The sequence below is a fragment of the Falco punctatus genome, assembly GCF_963210335.1.
Source record: "Falco punctatus genome assembly, chromosome: 5".
NCBI lineage: Eukaryota > Metazoa > Chordata > Aves > Falconiformes > Falconidae > Falco > Falco punctatus.
This window is the reverse complement of record NC_137584.1, coordinates 11,946,195-11,966,714: the sequence shown is the minus strand read 5'-3', so window position 1 is coordinate 11,966,714 and position 20,520 is coordinate 11,946,195. Positions and strand designations below refer to the sequence as shown.

The following is a 20,520-nucleotide window of genomic DNA, read 5'->3' as shown; positions in this document are numbered from 1 at the left end:
GAAAGTTACTTCAAAGGCAGCGTAAAGCTGAGTGAAATGCACCTACCTCGTAGGCACCCTAGGCACTACCTAGAGCAGCGTAACAGAGGCTCTACGTTACTTGCAAAAGGGGCTGAAAGAAGAGCGTAATGGGAGTATGAAGGTGGCAGCATTGCTTCTTGAACAAGAGCAGTCATCCGAGCTCAGCAGCCGTTTAAGAGTACGGCAGTTTGGAGCCTAACGCTAAAGCAGCTGCCTGGGCACAGAGCTCTGTGTTGGCACCTCCCGCAGGGACAGCCTGCCCTCCAAAAGTTTTGAATTTATGTCTTAACTTTACTTGCCCAGAAGTCAGATGCACTGAATTCTTCACTCGTTTTCTTTCTGACCACTTACACAGAAAATGAGTTTGGAGATGAGCGTGTCACAGTGGGGCACCCTGCACTCCTGCCCTGGGCAGCCAGAGCAACTCTACGCTTGGAGCAGGCTACGGAGCTGCATTATGAAGTGCTTGGACTTCAGTTCCCAAGCTGAACTCTGGATTTTGAATGATGGCTATACACTATGGCTTGATGTAACTCCACACCATCAGGCCACCATCCATTTCTTACCTTGAGTCGTGCATTACTATGAAAATCAATCAGACTTTTTTCCCAAATCAGTGCTTTTTTAACCAAGTTGACAAAACACTCTGCTTGTAACATCTACAGTTTAAGTTATTACATTAAGAGTCATATTCAGACTGGTAACTTCAGGCACCTATTTAGGTTTTGTCACGTCTAAAAGGTGGGGACTCAGCCTCAGCAGAACAATTTAGATCACCCACATGAACAGCCCTAACTACTTCCTACACAGTCAGAGTAAGACCTAAGTGCTTCCAAAGGCTTCCAAAAAGCAAGTCAAAAGGTCTGTGTTGGGATCACCATACCAATCGCTACGTTAGGAGCACTTCCACAGGACTATTCGTGGTGTCGGCACATGAGCTTCTTAATCTGAATTGTTGTTGCTAGCGTATGGCAGTTCCCAGAAAACAAATTGGAGTACAAAATCTTTTTGATTCTGTTAAACAGGAACACAATTACTTGAGCGTTACTGACATTGAAAGCATGAAGCTATGAGGGTGATCAGAGCAGTGTCACAGTTTTCCCAATGCCAAAGCATGTTATTAAACAACAGAAAACACTTCTGAGAAAGGACACATGTTATTTACAGAAATATAAATCAAGCCTTGTGCGTAACTTCTGCACAGAGCCATATGAAATGCAGCTTCAAACTTGTAACTTTTTTGTTGGTGATGCAGTGTTTCAGAACAGTGTAATTTTTTTCCCATTCATTTGGGGTGATCATAAATGACTGAAGTTTGCATGAAGAGTACGTAAATACTGTGACAAACAGGGAAATATCAGGATTATTTTAATGACTTGTGCATGCCTTTTTTATTTCTTGTTAAGTGCTGATCTGATGTGTGAGTAAATCAAAGACTGCTATTCAGGAAGAAATTGGAAGAAATCAAATAGTGGCAAAGACAAGATGTAGCCCAAAGTAAATAATGTCAAAGATTCTAAGACAACAGTAGGTGCCACAGCAGAATAAACGTTTTACAGATAAAATAAACATTTTACAGATAAAAAGCAGAGGTTGTAGAGAGGTGAGTGACAGTCTTTTCTCCCAGGTAACAAGCAATCGGACAAGGGGAAACAGCCTCAAGTTGCACCAAGGGAGGTTTAGATTGGGAATTAGGAGAAAATTCTTCATCGAAAGGGCTGTAGATTAGATATTAGGGAAAATTTTCCCTGAAAGGGCTGACAAGCATTGGAACAGGCTGCCCAGGGAAGTGGTTGAGTCACCATCCCTGGATGTATTTAAAAGACGTGTAAATGCAGTGCATAGGGACATGGTTTAGTGGTGGACTTGGCAGTGCTGGGTTAGCGATTCGACCTGCTGATCTTAAAAGTTTTTTCCAACCTAAACAACTCTATGATTTTATGATTCTAAAATACATCCTGAATTGTAAAGATGCTGGTATTAGAAAAGGGGAATTGTTCCTGGATTGTCAGACTGCCTGACACCCCTTCTTACAGAGATTTGCAGGGGTATGTCTAAATCGGTATTAAAAACCACTTTGGCCATCGTTGAGACCGGATTTGTGACCTGCCCAAGCAACAGACTTGAAAGGCCTGTTTAGCTGGTGGTAGAGGCTCCTGGAGAGAAAGAACAACCCGTGCTAACCCTAGGAAGGCCTAGCCGAGCGGCCAAGTTCATGCAGAGCAGCTGCTGCCTAAGGTTCCTTGTGGAGCCCACTTGGACCGTGCACAGCCACCTCAGCAGAGCAGGAGACATGGACAAAGGGTACGGGGAAGGACGAAGCAGATGTGTGCAGAGCTAAGCATCAGCTAGCACCACGGGGTCTAGCTGCCCCGTTAGTGACGGGGAGGGCTCCCTCTGGGAACAGGCAGGAGCTTGGAGTGAGGCTTGCCAGGGGCCATGGCTTAGCCCTGCCTGGGAACTGGCCCGGGTTTTAACATGCTGGAGCTGCCAGAGCAGCCAAAGTGACCCCAACGCAGCCCCGACCTCAAGGATAAACTCGAGAGGGACGGAAGCGGTACAAGTACATCTCACCTCGTAACTATGTCGTACACAACATGAGCTTCCACTGGAAAGACTCATCAGAATGTGAACTTTGATTTCAGTGTGGATTTTTTTTTCCAAATTGTTACTCTGCATCTCCCAAACTTTTTCCCAAGTCGGCTCAGTATTCTAAAGAAACAGGAATGTTTCCCATATGAATCAAACAAGGTTTCTGGCTTTTCACAAGTTTTATTGAGATGTGGTACTGAGTGCCTGCCATAAAGAAGGAAATTCATGTCAGTGGGAATATTAGAAAGGAAAAAAAGAAAGTGATCTATTAGGAGCGGTAGCTCTTCTTAAAGCTGGCTTAAATTTAGAAGAATTTTTCAGCATCTGTCTAAAGATTTTGCTGATCTTTTTATCCACATGTAAGCAACATGGAATACCACAATTGTATCACACTGTTCTCAAAACAGTTCTGCAAAGATATACTGTGTTAAGGAAGCCTTTTTATTAGTGACACTGTACTTGGCAAAGGACCCAGAACCGTATCAGTGAGACAACCATTCAGAAACATGTTTATTTTAAACTTTCAAGTTGGAGTCTCTTGTTTCACTGGGTTGTAGCTCTTGTGCCCTTAGCAGAATTATTCCTAATTTCCACTGGCATAACTGAGTAGATTCAAACCTTAGAGAGCCACTGGAAATACCAGCAGCATAAAAAGCTTTGGGTTTAGTATGGCATTTAGAAATGAGCTGGGAGATTTCAGCTCTGGGAGAAGTAACTGGCGAGGTTGATCAGGGATGACACCTGGAAAGTTAGTGTTGTGGAATACTTAGCACTTTTTTTTTTTTTTTTTTTTTGGGGGGGGGGAGGGGGGTAGGTAGTGTATATACCTATCAAACTAATAACATAGTTTACTTCAGCTAATTGCATTTCTGGGCAGGCATCCAAATGTTAGTTAGGCAAGATAGATGGAGAGAAATATATATTTCACCAGTAAGATAAGCCAAGTCATGAAAGCTCATGAAAGAGTGTGAGAAAAAAGCGCTTTTGTCATCACTGTAGGCATGACTTACAGTAATAACATGGAAGAGGAAATTTCAGTTTTGTATAAAAAATTCACTTTTACAGTATAAAACTTCTTTTTTAAGGTTGCATTTATTATTTCATATGTACTTAAATATTATTAACTTGGCTATAAACCATCTTTCTTCCTGTATGAAGCTGATCTGTCAAAGATAAAATCTCCTGCTCTTCAAAGCTACAGGAGATGTTCCTCATAAGCGTACCAGTTCAGCAGCAGTCAAAAAAGAAACTATATTCTCGAGGGTAATGAAGTAGCCAGAGTCATCAAAATAAATTATCATGGCCAAATATCAACTCTGTGAAGACAACAATGCAGGAATACCAGTTCCTGAAGATGCAGCCTTGTAAAATGCTGTTTATGCCAAGATAGAATTCCTATTAGATGTAAAAGGTACCATGAAATTTCCAGGCACTTCTGACGGGCAAAGAATATTTTTCATCTTTTATATACTGTCTTTCTGAAAAAGGATCTTGCAAAAAATGTCCTGCAATCATTTGTGTCTGATTGTGCTTCAAATCTGCTTATAATAGGAGCCTCTGAAATGGTTTGCTTGCAGTGTTTCTGGATGACTAAGCCTGTGTTTTAAATAACAGCATGAATGTAGGCAGGAACATAGGGCTGGGAAGAAATCTCCGTTACTGAGAGTTACTGAATCCCACCCTTTTTTCTCTATTTCATGTCACTCTTCTGTTTCACACTCTCTTCCTCATGAAGCAGAGACACTTGAATGTTGAAATACACAAACCTTGGATGAAATTCTTCACCTAGTAGTCATCTGGACTTTATGCAGTTGAAGAAAGATGGTTTAGGAGGAAAAAACACCTACCTTCAAGAGTTTTCCTGTACTTCACGTGCCTTCAAGACATATATGATGTACAGGCATCCACTGACTCTGCCCTCCTTGCTTTGTTCCCATTCCGGCACATTTTAAGTTTGTAAACCTTCTTGGTCATGCATCAGTCCCCGTTTTCTTTGTGCATTGAGGTACACTGCGCACTCCTGAGTTTTCTAGCTAATTCTCAAATGGTAACTCTGCAGAGGTGGTGTTAGGAAAGGGTAGAGGATGTATTTTTTTCAGGCAAATAAATACAGTAACTTGGCTTAAGCTCCTGTTACAAAGGAAAACTGCAATATCTACATGGCTCTGAGGTTTAAAATGGCAGTTGATCCATGATGGATGTCATCCTCTGTTTATTGCTGGTAAAAAGGTACTTTGTTTATCTTCACCTGTAATAAAGCATTGGATCATTCCACAGCCTCCTCATTAAATGAAATGGATCTTCTCCTTTGTCTTCAGTGTCAGGCTGATCCATAGTGGTAAAAAAAAAGAATATAACTTCAGCATCTTTTGATTCTGCCATTACATCTGTTAGCTCACTACTTTCCTTTTAAGACAGAGAATGTGATGAAAAACAGTGAGACATGAGGAGCAGACATACTGGTACTCAACTATTAATTTGTTTGAAAAATAACAGGACCTTTTTCCTTTCTAACTTTTACTATTTACACTGGGGATTACCCAGGCCTTTTATGACACAAGCATAGACACACACAAGTGCATGATAGAGTTCGTAAACTGATGAAGCTCTGTCTCATTTGATTTATAGTCCTTATTTTTCCAAACCATTGTGCAGGCCGTTAGAAAACACTAAGGAAGAGATTTTTAAATGCTGCTTGTTTAGTCTGCTCTTGTATTTTGCAGCTGACACCAGTCTTGGAACAGATGATGTTTATGATGATAAAGGGTGCCAGTGTGATGTGTCAGTAGAAGATCTCACCCCTGCTCTTAAAACTGTCATCAGAGCAATCAGGTGAGTAAAAAATACTGAGTGTATAAATATTTGAGGTTTCTTTAATTAAGATTCTAATTAACTGCATGTCAATTAATAAAATGGTAGTTGAACTTAGTACATGGCTATATTTTTTACATAACTAATGCTAATGTAATTTATTTATGATTCCTTTCCATCAGTATTTTAGTTAAGTTAAAAGTAAAAATATTTTACCTGTTCTGTTATTGGTTTCTCAATGTCTAAAAATGTTACATAATTTGACTCAGAAAAGAGAGAGCATCATGAATGCTGCTTTCCACTATATTTCCTGTAATCAAAAATACTGTAATCCAGTTTGATGTAGTTTTACTGAACGTGTATAGTCTTGCCTGGAAAAGTTATTTCCTTTCTAAGTTTAGGGGTTTATTGTACTTCCATATTCCTGTCATGTGGCTTTTTACTGCAACTTTCTTCTGGTAACAGCAGAATAATGACAGTCATTCAATTGTGCAAAGCCTTGCCTACCACTATCCGTTGAACTAAATATAACCCAAATAATTTCAAACTAATAGTCTCATTCTTTTCCAAGAAAGTATCAAACTCCATCAAAACTTATAGAATTACCTATTTTGAAAGCTTAAACTTCGCATTCATCCTACTGAGACTGTCAGGGCTCTTCACTGTCCTGAATTTCATTTTTAAGTGCAAACCCTGACAGGCAGGATCCCCACCATAAAGGGTCCATCGGCAAGCAAGGAGAGGCCACGCATTCCGTCTCTGCTGAAGCAAACCCGAGGTTATTGCTGCGGGTCACCCCACTGGCTCTGCATCACAGTCACATCAGTGCCCCCTGTCCTTCTTGCAGGCAGGAGCCACAGGGACTTTCTACAAAACCCTATGGCAAGATGATGTTTTCCTGCAGGGAGATTCTTGCCTGAGTTTTCTCAGCACTGTGGGAAGAAAGGGCTCAAGCTCTTCATCAAATAATTTTGTACAGTGATAACCTATGGGCTACTTGTATTTCCTTCCCCTTTTTCCACCAGTTGCCAATGCAGACAGATGGCGAGTAAGCCTGTTTCTAATACCTTTCTACTAGTGCAGACAGCTTGACAGATCACTTGCAGATTTCTGTTCAACCATTTTTCCAACCAGCCTGGAAATGACCTCACAGGACATGTCAGACACCAGGTCTGTGTCCACAGCTACTGCAACTGGCAACTCAGATGTCACCGCCAAGAACCCCCTCTTGCCAGCAATGTTTCAGCAGGTGACAGAAATCTTTCTACACAGCGGACAACCACCTAAAAGGCAGGCCTGTTCCTTCAAATGGAAAATGCTCAAATTAGGAACAATCAGCATAGTCTGTTGGCTCTGGTGCCAGAGATCCTTGTCTGTGATGTTCCGTTTTAAACAGACTGGCTGGAAAAGTGCACCTTGCCACTGCACTGGCAAGTGGTATCAATGGTCATCTCATTCTTAATACTGTCCAAATTCCTTAAGATCATCTTGACATTTCAATACTAAATTAATGGAGCTTGTTTTCAAAGGCATCACTGGGTTGTTCAATGCATCACCTGCATCTTTGCTTGGTTCTCTTGGTAATTACCAGCTCAAATGGAAAGTAACCAAATGTGAAGGACGTGGTTAGCAAACTTCTACAGCGCCATCCACAGAAATGTTCTAATCAGAACAGCAAAGCTGCAACAGTTCGATGTTTCGGACATGCACTATTTAACTGATGAATCAACTTTTTAGATTACCTCCAACTTTTTCTCTGCACACTTGGCTTACCAAAAACCAACTCATTTCACGACTGAGGTTGAGAATACGAATCTCCACTTGCTATCAATTAGCCATGCATCTCTCCCATCTCTCCTTGCAAATATTAATGTTTCACTAGATTACAAACGGCACATAAATCTTGCTTCAGAAACACCTTCGTTTGAGATCTGTAAAGCAGTAATATGCCATGTTAAATGCTATACCTTCATCTCTCAAAATCAAGAGACTGATAATTCAGTTCATCGGGTAGCTGATACTCCTCTTTCTGATTATTCAGAGTATCTGTTACCTGACTACACCGGGATCTATGCAAACATCTGAAGAAGGATCTGAGACACTATATAGTAACTGTAGAATTTCAAGATGATAACATCTGCCTATATGGAAACTTTGTGCCTCATTTTGAAGTTTGTTTTTAGCAACAGCTTTGAATTACAGGGGGAATGGGGGAGGGGGGAGGTTGTTTTTCCTTTCATGCTGGTATACAGGAGCAGATGAAGACAGAAGGTACTTGCATAGCTTCATGAGATACTATGAAAAGACCCCAAATATAAGCACACATGGTTTAATCCATTCTGGCTATATCACCTTGAAAAACTGCAATAAGGGAGAGTAATTATTTTTTTCCTGCTTAGAGCTGGGTACGATTTGATTTACAGTGATACAAATGGTCCTTTTGTTTGGAGGAAAAAGTGGAACTAGCAAAATTAATTCATGCCTGTGGGTTTACAGAGGTAGGGCCTCTCTCAGTTTTGGAATCAGAAAGAACTGGGGATGTGTATGGGAAAGGAGCCTAGAATGTGCTGGTTACTCTCAGGTTGGACAGCCTTGAAATAGCCAAGACAAAGATTGGTTTATTTATAATCTTTCGTTTTGGAAACTTCAAAGTGTACTGCTTCAGTTTTGACCTTGCTTACCTACATCTTTCCCAGGACTACTTTATTCTTCAAAACAACTTTTTGATTTTAAACAAACAAAACCCTAAACTTTAATTTTGAAATGGTTAAAAGAGGAGATGGAGAAAATAGGCTTTTCCTGGAAAAGTCCTTAACGTATTGACCCTTTCCAAAAGTAGGACTCTGAACCAGTCCTACTGAAGACCCACTGGGCAGACCTGACCGGTAACATGTTGAGCTGTCAGCCTCCTCTCAAAGTCCCCCAAGCTGAGTGTTCCACATCCCATCTCTTGTGCTGCTCCCTCCACTCCCCCTTACTACAAACCCTCTGTCAGGAAAGACGAACTGAGGCAGTAGGGAAGCTGCTTGATGCATTTGCACAGTGTTGGGTGAGCAAGGAACAGATGGGCAGCGTGGTGAAATGTGTGCTCCACAGCACGCCTTGGACCCGGCCAGGATCCATCCTGCTCCTCTGCAGCCTCTGGCTGGGATCAGAGCAGTGCACAAAGCAGTTCTTGCTAGCAGTACGTGGAGCCTTTGGGCCAGCAGCTTTGGTAGCACTACTCAACCAGCCCTAGTCTTGTCATGAACAAAAAGCCATTAATATCCTGTAGAGTTCCTGGAGACTAACAAAAAACATTGCATTATCTAGCTCTGTTAGTTCACAGGGATGAATGTATATAAAAGAGACTAAAAAGAAGACGAGGATACCTTGTTTCCATATATTACGATATCTCTGATAATTTTTCATAGCGAGAGACACTAAATGCTGTAATACTCTCCACCATGGAAATGATGGAATTATTTCACTATTTATGGAATATAAAATTAGATTTGAGAAGCATAAATAAATAAGCAATAGGAAATAGCTGCAGTGGCAGGAAGATGAACTTCCTGACCTAAAAGGCCTTTTCTCTCTTTAACTCCAGTGATTGCATAGATATGTTTTCATTTGTTGTTAGTAAGAAATAATAATAATAATAATAAATGTAGCTAAATGTAATGAAACTTGAGAATTCTTGAGCTGATAAGCTACTTAGTTGAATAGTCATACATATTTAGTAGCCAAAATAAGGAAAATATAATTTACCATTTGTGTTCAGTCTTTGAAATGTTTCTGCTACACCTATAAAATGTATTTTTAGCAGCCATTGTGAATTTGTTCAATGGTAGCGTTTCAGAATCGTCTATTTCTTTTAAATCCCAACACATTGTGTATTTTCTGCCCACATGATCTTCAGAGTATAGGCCAAGGCTCTCAGATGTGTCTTTGCCTACAACAGCAGTGTGTCTGGGAGAAGATGCTGTCTCTGGCTCCTAGGGGGTGGGTTGGTCCAGGCCAAGATTTGAGAGAGGGGACAATATTGACCCGCTCACGCCACCTGTAGTGGAACCATCTCTCAACCACCTTTGTTTGTTGTCCTGTCTGTATCGGGTCCTGGTCTCTGCTGCACGTTGCAGTTATTTGAAGGGTTATTTGGCAAAGTAAAGGTAGAGAGATAGAGAGGAACCAGCACAACTAGATTGGTGTGCACCTGCTTTCCTGATGCAGTAAAATGAGCAAACAAACTGTGGTCATTTCATCTAGCTATAGGTAAAACAACCTACCTGTCTTTTAATATTCAAGTCAGTAACCATATATGAGTTTATCTGAATCTCAGGAGAATGCAGCTCCATTTCTTCCTGAGATAGCGACAAGACTGACAGGATAGAGGTTTACAAAAATAACAGTATGACAGGGATGCACAGAGTATTAAAGGTATTCTGACTCGGTGCCGGTCGCAGTAAAGTGTATTAATGACAAGCAGAATAGCTTCTAACAGCAGAAGGGGCAACACAAATGGAAATTAAAATGCAACAAATGCCAGGAAAGAGATGCAACATGAATATTCAGAAAACACTGTCGTTCTAGATCAGTGCTGATCCTGCATTTGACAAGAGGTAAATGAAATGGATGCGTCTTTTGGCTGCTACGGGTCAGTAAGACAAAATTAGTACTGGACCTGCAGCTTTCTACAGATTGTCAGGGCACGTGAAGATTAATGGGACCTGTGGTTTAGACATCAACTATAGACAAAGCACTTTGATATATTGGTCTAATTCAGCACTAGACTTTTTTTTCTGCTCTCCTCTGGATGCATCATTGAAATAGGCTACTTTTTATGGTTAATTCTCACCAGAAAATTGTCACACTTGGCATTTGAGTAGGCTTAGAACAGCGCATCATCTATCACGTTAGATTTGAGTTACAAAATACCACCTCGCTACAGGGCACACAGCGACTTAAAAGTATAAATAACGTTTCAAAAAGTCAGGGGGGACTACACGGTTTCGTTCTTTCGGGTAAATTCTGACTTTCCATCGCTGCCGTTTGGGCAGTACCGGCAGCGGCCGCGTTTCCCACGAGCCGTGTTTGCCCCCTCGTGGTACAGCCAGAAGAGACAGCCCGAGCTGTAGCTGGTTGCCCCGTTCCTCCCGTTCGTGTCAAGGGCTGGTGCTTCAGATATTTGGGGTATGAATAATTTCGTGCTCGTTTTCCCTCTTTTGGTACAGGTAGACTACCCACTTGTGCCCGCTTAACCGGACCCTTCGTTTTTATCCCACAGCGACACACCAGAATAGACAGCTCTTTATTCTAGACGCATGAATGAAGGAAGCTCGAAGGCTTTTTTGTTCACGATTTTTGAATATGCTCTATATAGTTGTAATAATCTTTCAGATGGGTGTTCAAGCCTATCAAGTTCAATTACATAGTTATTTCAACAAGTGGAAAGCCAATTTAGTTTTTAAAATTGACAGTAAATAACTATGAAGAATCAACCAAATTTCATAACTGCAAAGCAGTTGCTAGGCTCCATCACTGAAAGAAGTCAGGTTTTCTGTTTCATAATTAACTTGCAATCTTTTAAAATGCCGGTGTTTTATAACCTTTCAGATTTTTGCACAGTTTATGGAAAATTTTACATATTTGAAGCAAAAATTAAGCAATAGAAGTCTGTTCCAAACCCTGCTGAATTTAATTGATGGCATCACATGAGCTAATATCTAAACCAGAACTAGTACAGCTACACCTCACTGATACAGCCATGATGCTTTCGATTCTGTGTTTGACTTCTGAACATTAGGAACAAACTGCCTTGATAAGCAAAAAACCTGTTACAAAGCTGGAAAGCAGTAATGAAGACTTTTGTGCACACTGATTAAGAAGCTTCTATGGCTGTTAATAAAAATTAGTTTTCTGTCTCTTTGCTTGTAAAATCACCCAGTTGTGGTAAATTCAGCTGTCTTCAAATATGCTACTAATCCTCTGGCTCTGCTTTTCTAATAGAGTGTCATCTTTTTACTTTATCAAGAGCATGAAGTAAAAATTTGTGACCACCAAAACAGAGAATAATAACAAAAGAATACTTTCTTGTATGTCAGCTACATCATGTATTCTCTGTAACCTGACTAAAGAACTGGATTTCAGGAGATTGTCTGTGCTGTCAGACTATTATGAACAGAACATCTTGGCATCATTTGACAGCTAAAAGAAAAAAAAAATTGCATCCCAGGTTCAGAGGCCTTCAGATTACAAAAGATGCCAAAATCCCTAAACCTGTAGAACCAGCTGACAATAGAAAAGAGGAAAGTGCATCATCTGACATATTTAAAACTGCAATGGAGGTCCTGAACTGTCAAGGTGATGAACTACTCTTAACAGACCTATTCCATTTTTAATTTCTATAATCAGAATCATAGGTACAGCTCTATGCCAGTGACAAGCAACCTCATTTTTATCTGGAAGTTACCAGAATGGGAAATATCAACAACCTAAGCACTGTGGGAAAAGGCTGATATTATTTGGAAGAACATTTATGTATGATACAGAAACAGGTAGAGGATCACGATATACTATTAATCTGACTCCACGTAGCTATTACCATGACGTCTGTCTTAACTATACAAAGTATAGTTTTCCTAAATTCCACTAAAACATTACTAATTTTACTATTTTTATCACAGAACGAGAGCCATGTTTTGGGTTTAGTTGTAATTCATTGTCTTACAGCTGCTAAGTACATATCACAGTAAACAAAGAGGGAATATATTAGCATGAAATATTGGCATTTGGAATAGGATACCAATTTACCGTCTCTGCTTTTTTAATTGCAATAGATAGCAAATATCAGCAATTTGGCCCTAATGGGGCTCCATAAGCTCTATAACACAGACCAGAATGGCCAACACACCTGATCCCTCGGTTTCTCTCCTACTGCCTGCATGGTTCTCTCTTCTGCCGTTCTCATGTAAACCAAGGAGAGCTGCAGGTTTTCACAGCTGACCTGGAAAATCAGCTCACTGTCATTTACTTTCCAAATTTGTCAATTCTATTATTTAAAACTTGCAATTTAATATAAACCTTTTCATTCGAAGAAGAATTACTCTGTGGACATCCCATAAGCATGACAGAAACTTGTACAAGTCTGACATAAAAAACATACACCATTCATCAATTTTGAATGTTTACTGTTATCTGATACTTACTGTTCTGCAGTAAAAGTCAAAGGAAAAAATCACAAATGCTAATTAAACAATAATTCCCATATAGTTCAATATGGGACAAACACAAAGACTTAAGTAGCCTTCAAAGTTTGATCTGAAGTCAGCAAAATAACTCAAAAACACTTAGGCATGAATGATAATTACAAATAAAAAACTAAATTAAAAAGGAATTGAGTGCATAAATTTCATTTTTTTTACAAAATGGAAACTTAAAAAAGCACTGGAAAAAGAATACTATTGTTTGTTTGTGTAATTGATTCGTTAGAGAAATCTTTCCTCTAACAAGAACAGAAGTAGCTTAAGCACAAATGTAGCTTACAAACTATCCCGCTCAAGTCAGTGGGACTAACCCCAGGTTTAAGTTAAGCTTCAGTACCTTTCATATCAGGCACCTACTATAAAAAAGCCAGGCATGCTCTGCCCTCTTCAAAATAGTGTTACCTGTTTTCTCTTGTATTAACAATTCAAAGGGATAGCTACAATGCATTTGTACCTACGCCTTTGTACCTACGTATTTTTAGTTATAAAAACAATTCTGTAAAAGGAAAAGTTCACTTGCACAAGCTGGATTGAAAATATCTTCCATATAAAAATTAGCTGCAAACTTTCGTCAGTGTATATTGTATTGTTTCACAACTGTTGAAGATTAATCTGTGAAATGCTTTTTCCCCACAGAATTATGAAATTTCATGTTGCAAAGAGAAAGTTTAAGGAAACACTTCGTCCATATGATGTCAAAGATGTCATTGAGCAGTATTCAGCAGGTCATCTAGACATGTTATGCAGGATTAAGAGTCTTCAGTCACGGTAAGGAAAGAATAATTTCTGCTCTGCATAAGCATCTTATGTCATTCACTGCATAATGAATATTGGTAACGTTTCACATTTCCGTATTACATTTGGGTACAATTGTCATCCATGCTTCAGCCCAGCCTCTCCTTCCATGAACACAGCTAAGCCAGAAATTACACTGTGGGTAAAACCAAACAAAAACCCATGTATCTAAATTATCCCCAGAAAACAGTAGTCTAAACAATAGAAAACGTAACCCTGTATCTGTAAAGTCCATTCATAAACAAGGAATTTAGTCAGGTGGTTGCCAAAAGGATGAAGTCAACATTAAGAACTGCCTTTCTCCCACCCCAGACTTCCTTTTTTCGTGTAAAAGAAATTGGGAACTACCGGTAATGTAGCATTTACGTAGATTTTATGTTCTCAACTCCCAGCAGTTATCATGTTAAAAAAAAAAAAAAAAAAAAAAAACAACCAAAAAACCACGACATGGCATCATGTGTATCATTACCAGCATCAGGGCTGAGATGCCTGCTTCAAACTGACAGCTTTCCCCGGACTCGCTGCTGCTGTTAGGATGGGAGAGCTGAGGGTGACACTGGTATGTCTGTTCCTCCACAGTATCAGGCTGCTGGAGAGGCCACCTCCTTGCTCCCCCTCTCAGCAAGTCTAGCCCTGGATCTCCCAGATGATGGCGAAGTACCGGCTCCCAGTTCCTGCCAATGGAAAAGAAAAGCAGTCTCAAATGCTAAAAAATAACTCTTTTCTTTCTTCTTCTTAGTTAATAAAATCAAGGGTTTTTTCTTTCTCAAGTGCTTTTCTGAAGTACTGTGATTTAAATGTTTAATGTATGGATATAGTGAATAGTTCCATATCATCACCGATTTCAGGAATCACGGCAACTTTTGATTTCTCTTACAGCGTTGACCAAATTCTTGGGAAAGGACAAATCACAGCGGATAAAAGAAGTAGAGAAAAGAATCCTGCAGAGAATGAGACAACTGACGACCTCAGTATGTTAGGGCGCGTAGTCAAGGTAGAGAAACAGGTAGAGTGATTTTCTGTGTCACCTTATCTTGCTTTGTTGCTCATGCCTTCTGTGTATTTTATTGCCACTTTCCAAGGCTGAACAGGTAATTTTTACTTTTTTTTCTTCTAAAGCCCCCTTCGTTTACATGTTGAAATAAAATTTGTATGAATCACACTACCTTAACTGTCTTCCGTGAACAAAAAAGTAAGGAAAAATTGCAGGTTATTAATTTTTTTTCCTTTTATCATTCTGCTTATGAAAACTTTACATGGCTTTTGTCATTTTTCAAAGGTCAATAATGTATACCAAGCTCCTTCCATTCTTCTCTTCAGTAGTCACATTTTCCCTTTGCTTGGGTTCCAAATATTTTAAGTTAGTATTTGGTATTAACGTCAAACTTTTACTCTTCTCCTCTAGGTACAATCCATTGAATCAAAACTGGACTGTCTATTAGATATTTATCAACAAGTTTTACGAAAAGGATCGGCATCTGCACTCACTTTGGCTTCATTTCAAATGCCAGCTTTTGAGTGTGAGCAGACTTCTGATTATCAGAGTCCATCAGACAGCAAAGATTTGTCTAATTCTGCACAAATCAGTGGATGTGTATCCAGATCAGCTAGTGCCAATCTGCCTCGTGGCCTGCAGCTTATACTGACACCAAATGAATTCAGCACTCAGGCTTACTATGCTTTTAGTCCAGCTATGCATAGTCAAGCAACGCAAGTGCCAAATGATGGACCTGCAACAGTTAATAATACATCAAACCAAATAAACCAGGCAACTAAGCCAGCAACTCCAACAACATTACAAATACCACCTTTCTCATCAATGAAGCATATCAATAGGCCTGAGCCCGTTCATATTATTCCTGTAACCACACAGGAAAATATTTCTGATGTCACCGCTTGCCTTGTTGCATCAAAAGATAACGGACAAGTTGCACAGTCCACTACGTCAAAGGATCTCACATGGAGAAAAAGTCTGGATACAGAAGGGGAACCTCTGCTCTCTGTTAAACCTGTGGTGCAAATGGATTTAGGAAAATCTTTATCTGTACAAAACCTTATACAATCAACAGAAGAACTGAATGTACAGATTGCTGGCAGTGACTCCAGCAGTTCCAGAGGTAGCCAAGACGTATACTCCAAATGGAGGGAGTCAAAATTATTTATAACTGATGAAGAGTTGGAGACAGAGGCAGGAGCAGAGACTACTGAAGCCATCTCGCGCCCGTTAGTGGAAACAACTCTCTCTGCTGACTCTCTAAGGACTGGAATATCAAGATCATCTCAAAGCATCTGCAAGCCAGGGGACGGTACAGAAGCACTCAATCTGCTCCATGTCAAACTTAAATAACAGCTTGTGGGCTTTCTTCATTGGCTGGGTCATTCCTCTAGTCATACATATCATAGCATGAACTGTTTTCAAAGCCTTTTTAATAAGATAAAATCACGAAAATCAGGATGAATCTGCAAAGCAGTTGAATGAGCCCATATCTCCTAGTTGCATGAAAATGCATGTTTAAGTGACGGCTAACATTCAAATTTACACCTACAGTACGGCCTTTCGTGTAGTACAGTAGGTTTAAATAATGAGTTGCCTACAAAGCTAATGCTGCAGGATGTATCAAAAAGCAAAAATCTGAGCATTTAGACCTAGTGCCGTTTCTACAGGGCAGAAGTAAAAATCGTAAGGGTTAAAGCACTTTGCTTCTGAACTAATTAAATAAATAAATATATATGTATAATGTCCTGATTTAGATGATAGTTTATGTTTACAACAAAAAATTATCTACAGCTGCTAGCAAGGTACCAAGGAAACCAGTAATATGGGATTAGAAATGGCTGCCAGTTGCAAGATACACACATTAGCTCATCAGTAGTCAGTTATTTTTAACTTTGAAAAGTACGTTCATATCCATCCGATTTTTGGTGATTTAGTGCTGTGGCAAAAGTATCTGACACACCACTATCGTGTTGTTCTTTATAACAAGAACATTATTTTACTATGAAAAGTTTGTATTTTGAGGATTGGGGCTGGCCTCAGAAGTGGATAACCTGGGTGACTGCAGTAAAAATTCAGGGGACTCTCTCCTTCCAGTCTCATTGAGGAGCTATCATGTGAATCTGAAACATTTTGGCAGCAGTAGGTGAGGGGAGGAAGCAGGTGCTGCCTTTATTGTAGAAGACTATTTCCTTCTGTGGAAATTTTGGCAATTTTCTGTGCAGTCCCAACGTGATACCATGACAGCACTTACTTCATAAGGCTGGGAAAGGAGGGAAAACGAGGAACTGAAATACAAACTAAAAAGGACAGCACAGGGAAGAAAGATAACACAATCAATGAAGAAAAAAAAAAATACGGATTTAGATGTGCAGGAAGGGAAATGATCCCAGAAAATAAAACAAGGAAGGTAAAGAGGCAAAAAGCTGTATTTTTTTTTAATCCAGCCTGTCAGTCACAGATATGGAGTGCTATTTCAAAAAAAAAAAAAAAAAAAGGGCCATGTAGGCAACCAGAAATGGAAATAGAAATGGGGAAGACCACCTTAACTGAAAAAAAAAAAAAACAAAAAACAAACCTGCAGATGAGGTTTTTTTGGTTGGTTGGTTTTTAAATAAAAGGGGAGGAGGAGAGAGGGGAAAGCGTTTGCACCCTTATAGCTCAACACTGTGTCCCACCTGCTGTCATTTCTTGTGAACTTTCCAAGAAAGAACCTTCAGACTCCTTCCTCCTAATACCCGAGTTTCCAAATTTAAAGCCTACATGAGACCAAGTATTCCTGCTTGATACATCCTCTGTTTTTTCTCATCCTAACCTACACTTCACTTCTGCTGAGATGCAGGAGCAGCGTTAGTGACTATCTGCACATCCCCAGCAAGGCTTTGCCACTGGGAGATCCCTTGCAGAGCCTAAACAGGCTTTTGCTCTTCCCAGCTGAACGAGGTCTCTGTGTGTTGCCTCCCCTGATCTATATCCCACCTGCACCACAGGCTTGTAGACAACCCGATTTGGGCTCAGCTTCCCTCTAGCAGCAGGAACACCGAATGTACAGGGGTGCCAGTGCCAGCTCACTCAGGGCAGTGTTCTCTCGAGGCCCAGACCTGCTGGGAACTTACTCTGTACATCAACATCACTCCAGTCTTAACCATGGCTAAATGCTGTAGATTGTATTGTGAAGGACTTGATCTGTTTACTATGAAACCATTACAATTTCTGCTTCCGTATTTCCTTTACAGAAGTATTCCTGGATGTTACATGACAAACTTATTATGTGAAAGTACATGCAAACTGTAGAGTGTATATATTGTGTCATTATATGGGGTCCACGGATGGTACACTGTGTTCCATGGCTTACACCGGAGCAAACTTCAGCTGTTAAATCCTGAAAGACACCTTGAAGCACAATTTCCTCACCACTGATTTGCCATATAATTTACCACATTCAGCCTTTCCTGTTTTCTTTCATGTGCAGTCTGATCATACTAAAGCCTGATTACAACAGTAATTTTGTGAGGATAAATAGGGATTTTTCTACATCTCAGTTCATTTAACTCTTAACTTATTTGAATGTCTGTGGTTTATCAGACAGATCTGTAGGTTTGAAGTACTATCCAATATTTAAAAATGTACAAGCTGGTTTTAGGCTTTTCTTTCTTTTTCCTAACTGTTGGTGCCTTTCTTGCCTTTCACATGAACCCTCCTGCTGACCTAAGTGTAAACCTGCACTTAGGTTCGGTCAAGGAGCAAGAGATCCGGCACATGGCAACTGTGTGTCAGCAATGAAACTCCCTTCCCCTTCTTGACGAGATCGAAAAATCAAGGCATCATGAATTGGACACCACTCTTCCACCTTCATCTGCACGAGCAGATGGTTTTGCAGCCCCACTGAGCCCGGAAGGCATCAGTGGGAGAACTGAGCCCTGCCTGTACCGATGCCACACAGACACAGGGCCTTGGGTTTTGCTGATAATTTATCTCACGGAAACTTGGTATTTTTGCCTTAAATGACATGCTTGAGTCCTTCTAACTTTAAGTTAATTTATTTAATACAATTTTGTGCACAAAAGAATGAGTTCTATAAATTATGTATGAAAATGTTAATGTCTTTACAAAGTACTAATAAATCCAGAAGATTGTATCTTTTCAAATTATGGTTTAAAATCCTGATTTTTTTCTTTTGTGCTCACCATTATTATTTTTGTAGCTGCAAGTCTTATCACATAGGAATTTTTTAACATAATATTCTTAGAAAATAGAAAGAGTAGTGAATATATGAAAATCTGGAGAGGAAGAATTGTTTGTTTGGATTTTTATAAGCTTTGCTCATATTTCCTCATGAGAAGTTTCCTGTTTCTACACTCGCTTTTTAAAAGACAGTGTCATGACTGACAGTCATTCATCAGTTTCACAAAAGAAGGACCTGTCTGGCTTTTCAATTCTTGTCTTGAGCTGCTTATAAAGTCCAGTTCATGACAGATAATAAGAGTTGTTTATGAGTAGGGACAAGACAACTTTTGTTTTGATTTACAATCCATTTGGGGATTGTTGAAGAGAGAATTTGATCTTAAGTAAGAGCTTCAGGAATTATGCCTTATCCAAATAACTGTTTTCTGATCAGCGTGTTTCTTGTATCTGATTGAAAAGAGAAGTGAAAAGAATAGTTTTGATGATTATTATTTGTATAAAAATTTGTAATTGCTCCTGGCTTATATGATCTATACTTTTTATTTAAATATGAATATGGTGGTTTAGCCTAGGGTTCAAGATTGCAAAGATCATACACTTTTATTCACAGTGCCCACGGTTGTTCCATATGTTTTTGAGATAATCCTACTTAGAATGACTGCTCTCATAGTATGGTGATGAGTAATTCACCTGCTCTTTTGTGATAAATCATACTGAATTGCTGATGTATAGTAGAACATCTGATGTACAGTACTATTTTTGGATTGGGACCTGCAATCCTTACTCAAGCAAAAATTCTATGGAATTCATTCATTCTATGGAATTCAAGAATTTTTCTTGAATCAGGAACTCAGATTCAAATCCTTAATTTGTTGGGCATCTGTTTAAAGTGAAAATGGTAATATTCCAGTTATTTCCTGAGGAAACTAATATTTAGCTGAATTTACCCGTGTCACATTGACTATATGAAAAATAACGCACAAAGTATTGATGTAAAAAGGGAAGAAGGGACATTTTTAAAAAGCACACAGAAAAGGAGAACAATCAGAAAAGTGGAGTAAGCAGGAAAAGAAAATATAATAGCAAAGGAACGAAAAAAGGGTTTAAACACCTGAGGCTAAATTCATCCTTGGATGGCTTCTCTGACTTCAATGAATTCACTGCCCAGCTGGGTGAAGTTCAGCCTCCATTGGGATAATCAGGCTCAGTTCCACTGACCTTAAAGGAGCTGAACCCACCTATACCAGGAATGAACTTGCCTCTCTGGGCCAACTTTTACCCTGACTCATATGTCGTGCAATCCTTTTGGATTCATTAGGTTTGAATGAAATACAGGTTAGAAAAGAATTTGCCCAGATATTTCTGCTTCACTTTTTTTTTTTTTCCAAGTGTGTTAACTGACTTAATTCAAATGGATTACCACATCACACAAAGTGCTGTCACTATCTAAAAAGGTTAATTGATTTTTCAAATAAGATTTGTCCCCTGCAGCGTCAGTGGAAGCATGTAATATTTTCCTGTTCATTCATCTGGATGCAAATGTGGCCATTCATTCAGCTGTGGCCACACATAGGACAATTCCAGACATACCCAATATCATCTGCTACTGGAAGCATTTTTGACTTCTTTGAAAGATAAAAAGACAGTTTCATAACAGACTTAGAAGGCACAAAGGCTGCTTCCACTGACACTGCAACGTTAGCCAGTACATTAAAATGTTAATTGTAACTTCTTGACAAAGTTGAATCCATATTGTTGTTAATAAAAATAATTTGAAAAGTACCACGCTTACTGGGGTTCTTTCCTTACAAGAAAGATTGTATGGTGTGAGTGCATATCAGGCAAGAAAAAAATTTAAATCGCTCATTGTTTTCCATT

The 20,520-nt window shown here is 39.5% G+C and overlaps 1 protein-coding gene across 2 annotated transcripts in view; it reads left to right on the top strand.

Moving 5' to 3' along the window:
- Window positions 1-20,424, top strand: part of KCNQ5 (potassium voltage-gated channel subfamily Q member 5) — a 301,863-nt gene extending 281,439 nt beyond the window's left edge. For both annotated transcript variants that reach the window (XM_080388769.1, XM_080388768.1), the window contains 4 exons: window positions 5,337-5,445; window positions 13,305-13,436; window positions 14,343-14,469; window positions 14,869-20,424. In XM_080388769.1, the coding sequence (XP_080244895.1) occupies window positions 5,337-5,445; window positions 13,305-13,436; window positions 14,343-14,469; window positions 14,869-15,810 (1,310 nt within the window). In that variant the 3' untranslated portion in view covers window positions 15,811-20,424. The remainder of the gene's footprint in view (window positions 1-5,336; window positions 5,446-13,304; window positions 13,437-14,342; window positions 14,470-14,868) is intronic.
- Window positions 20,425-20,520: the final 96 nt, after the last annotated feature.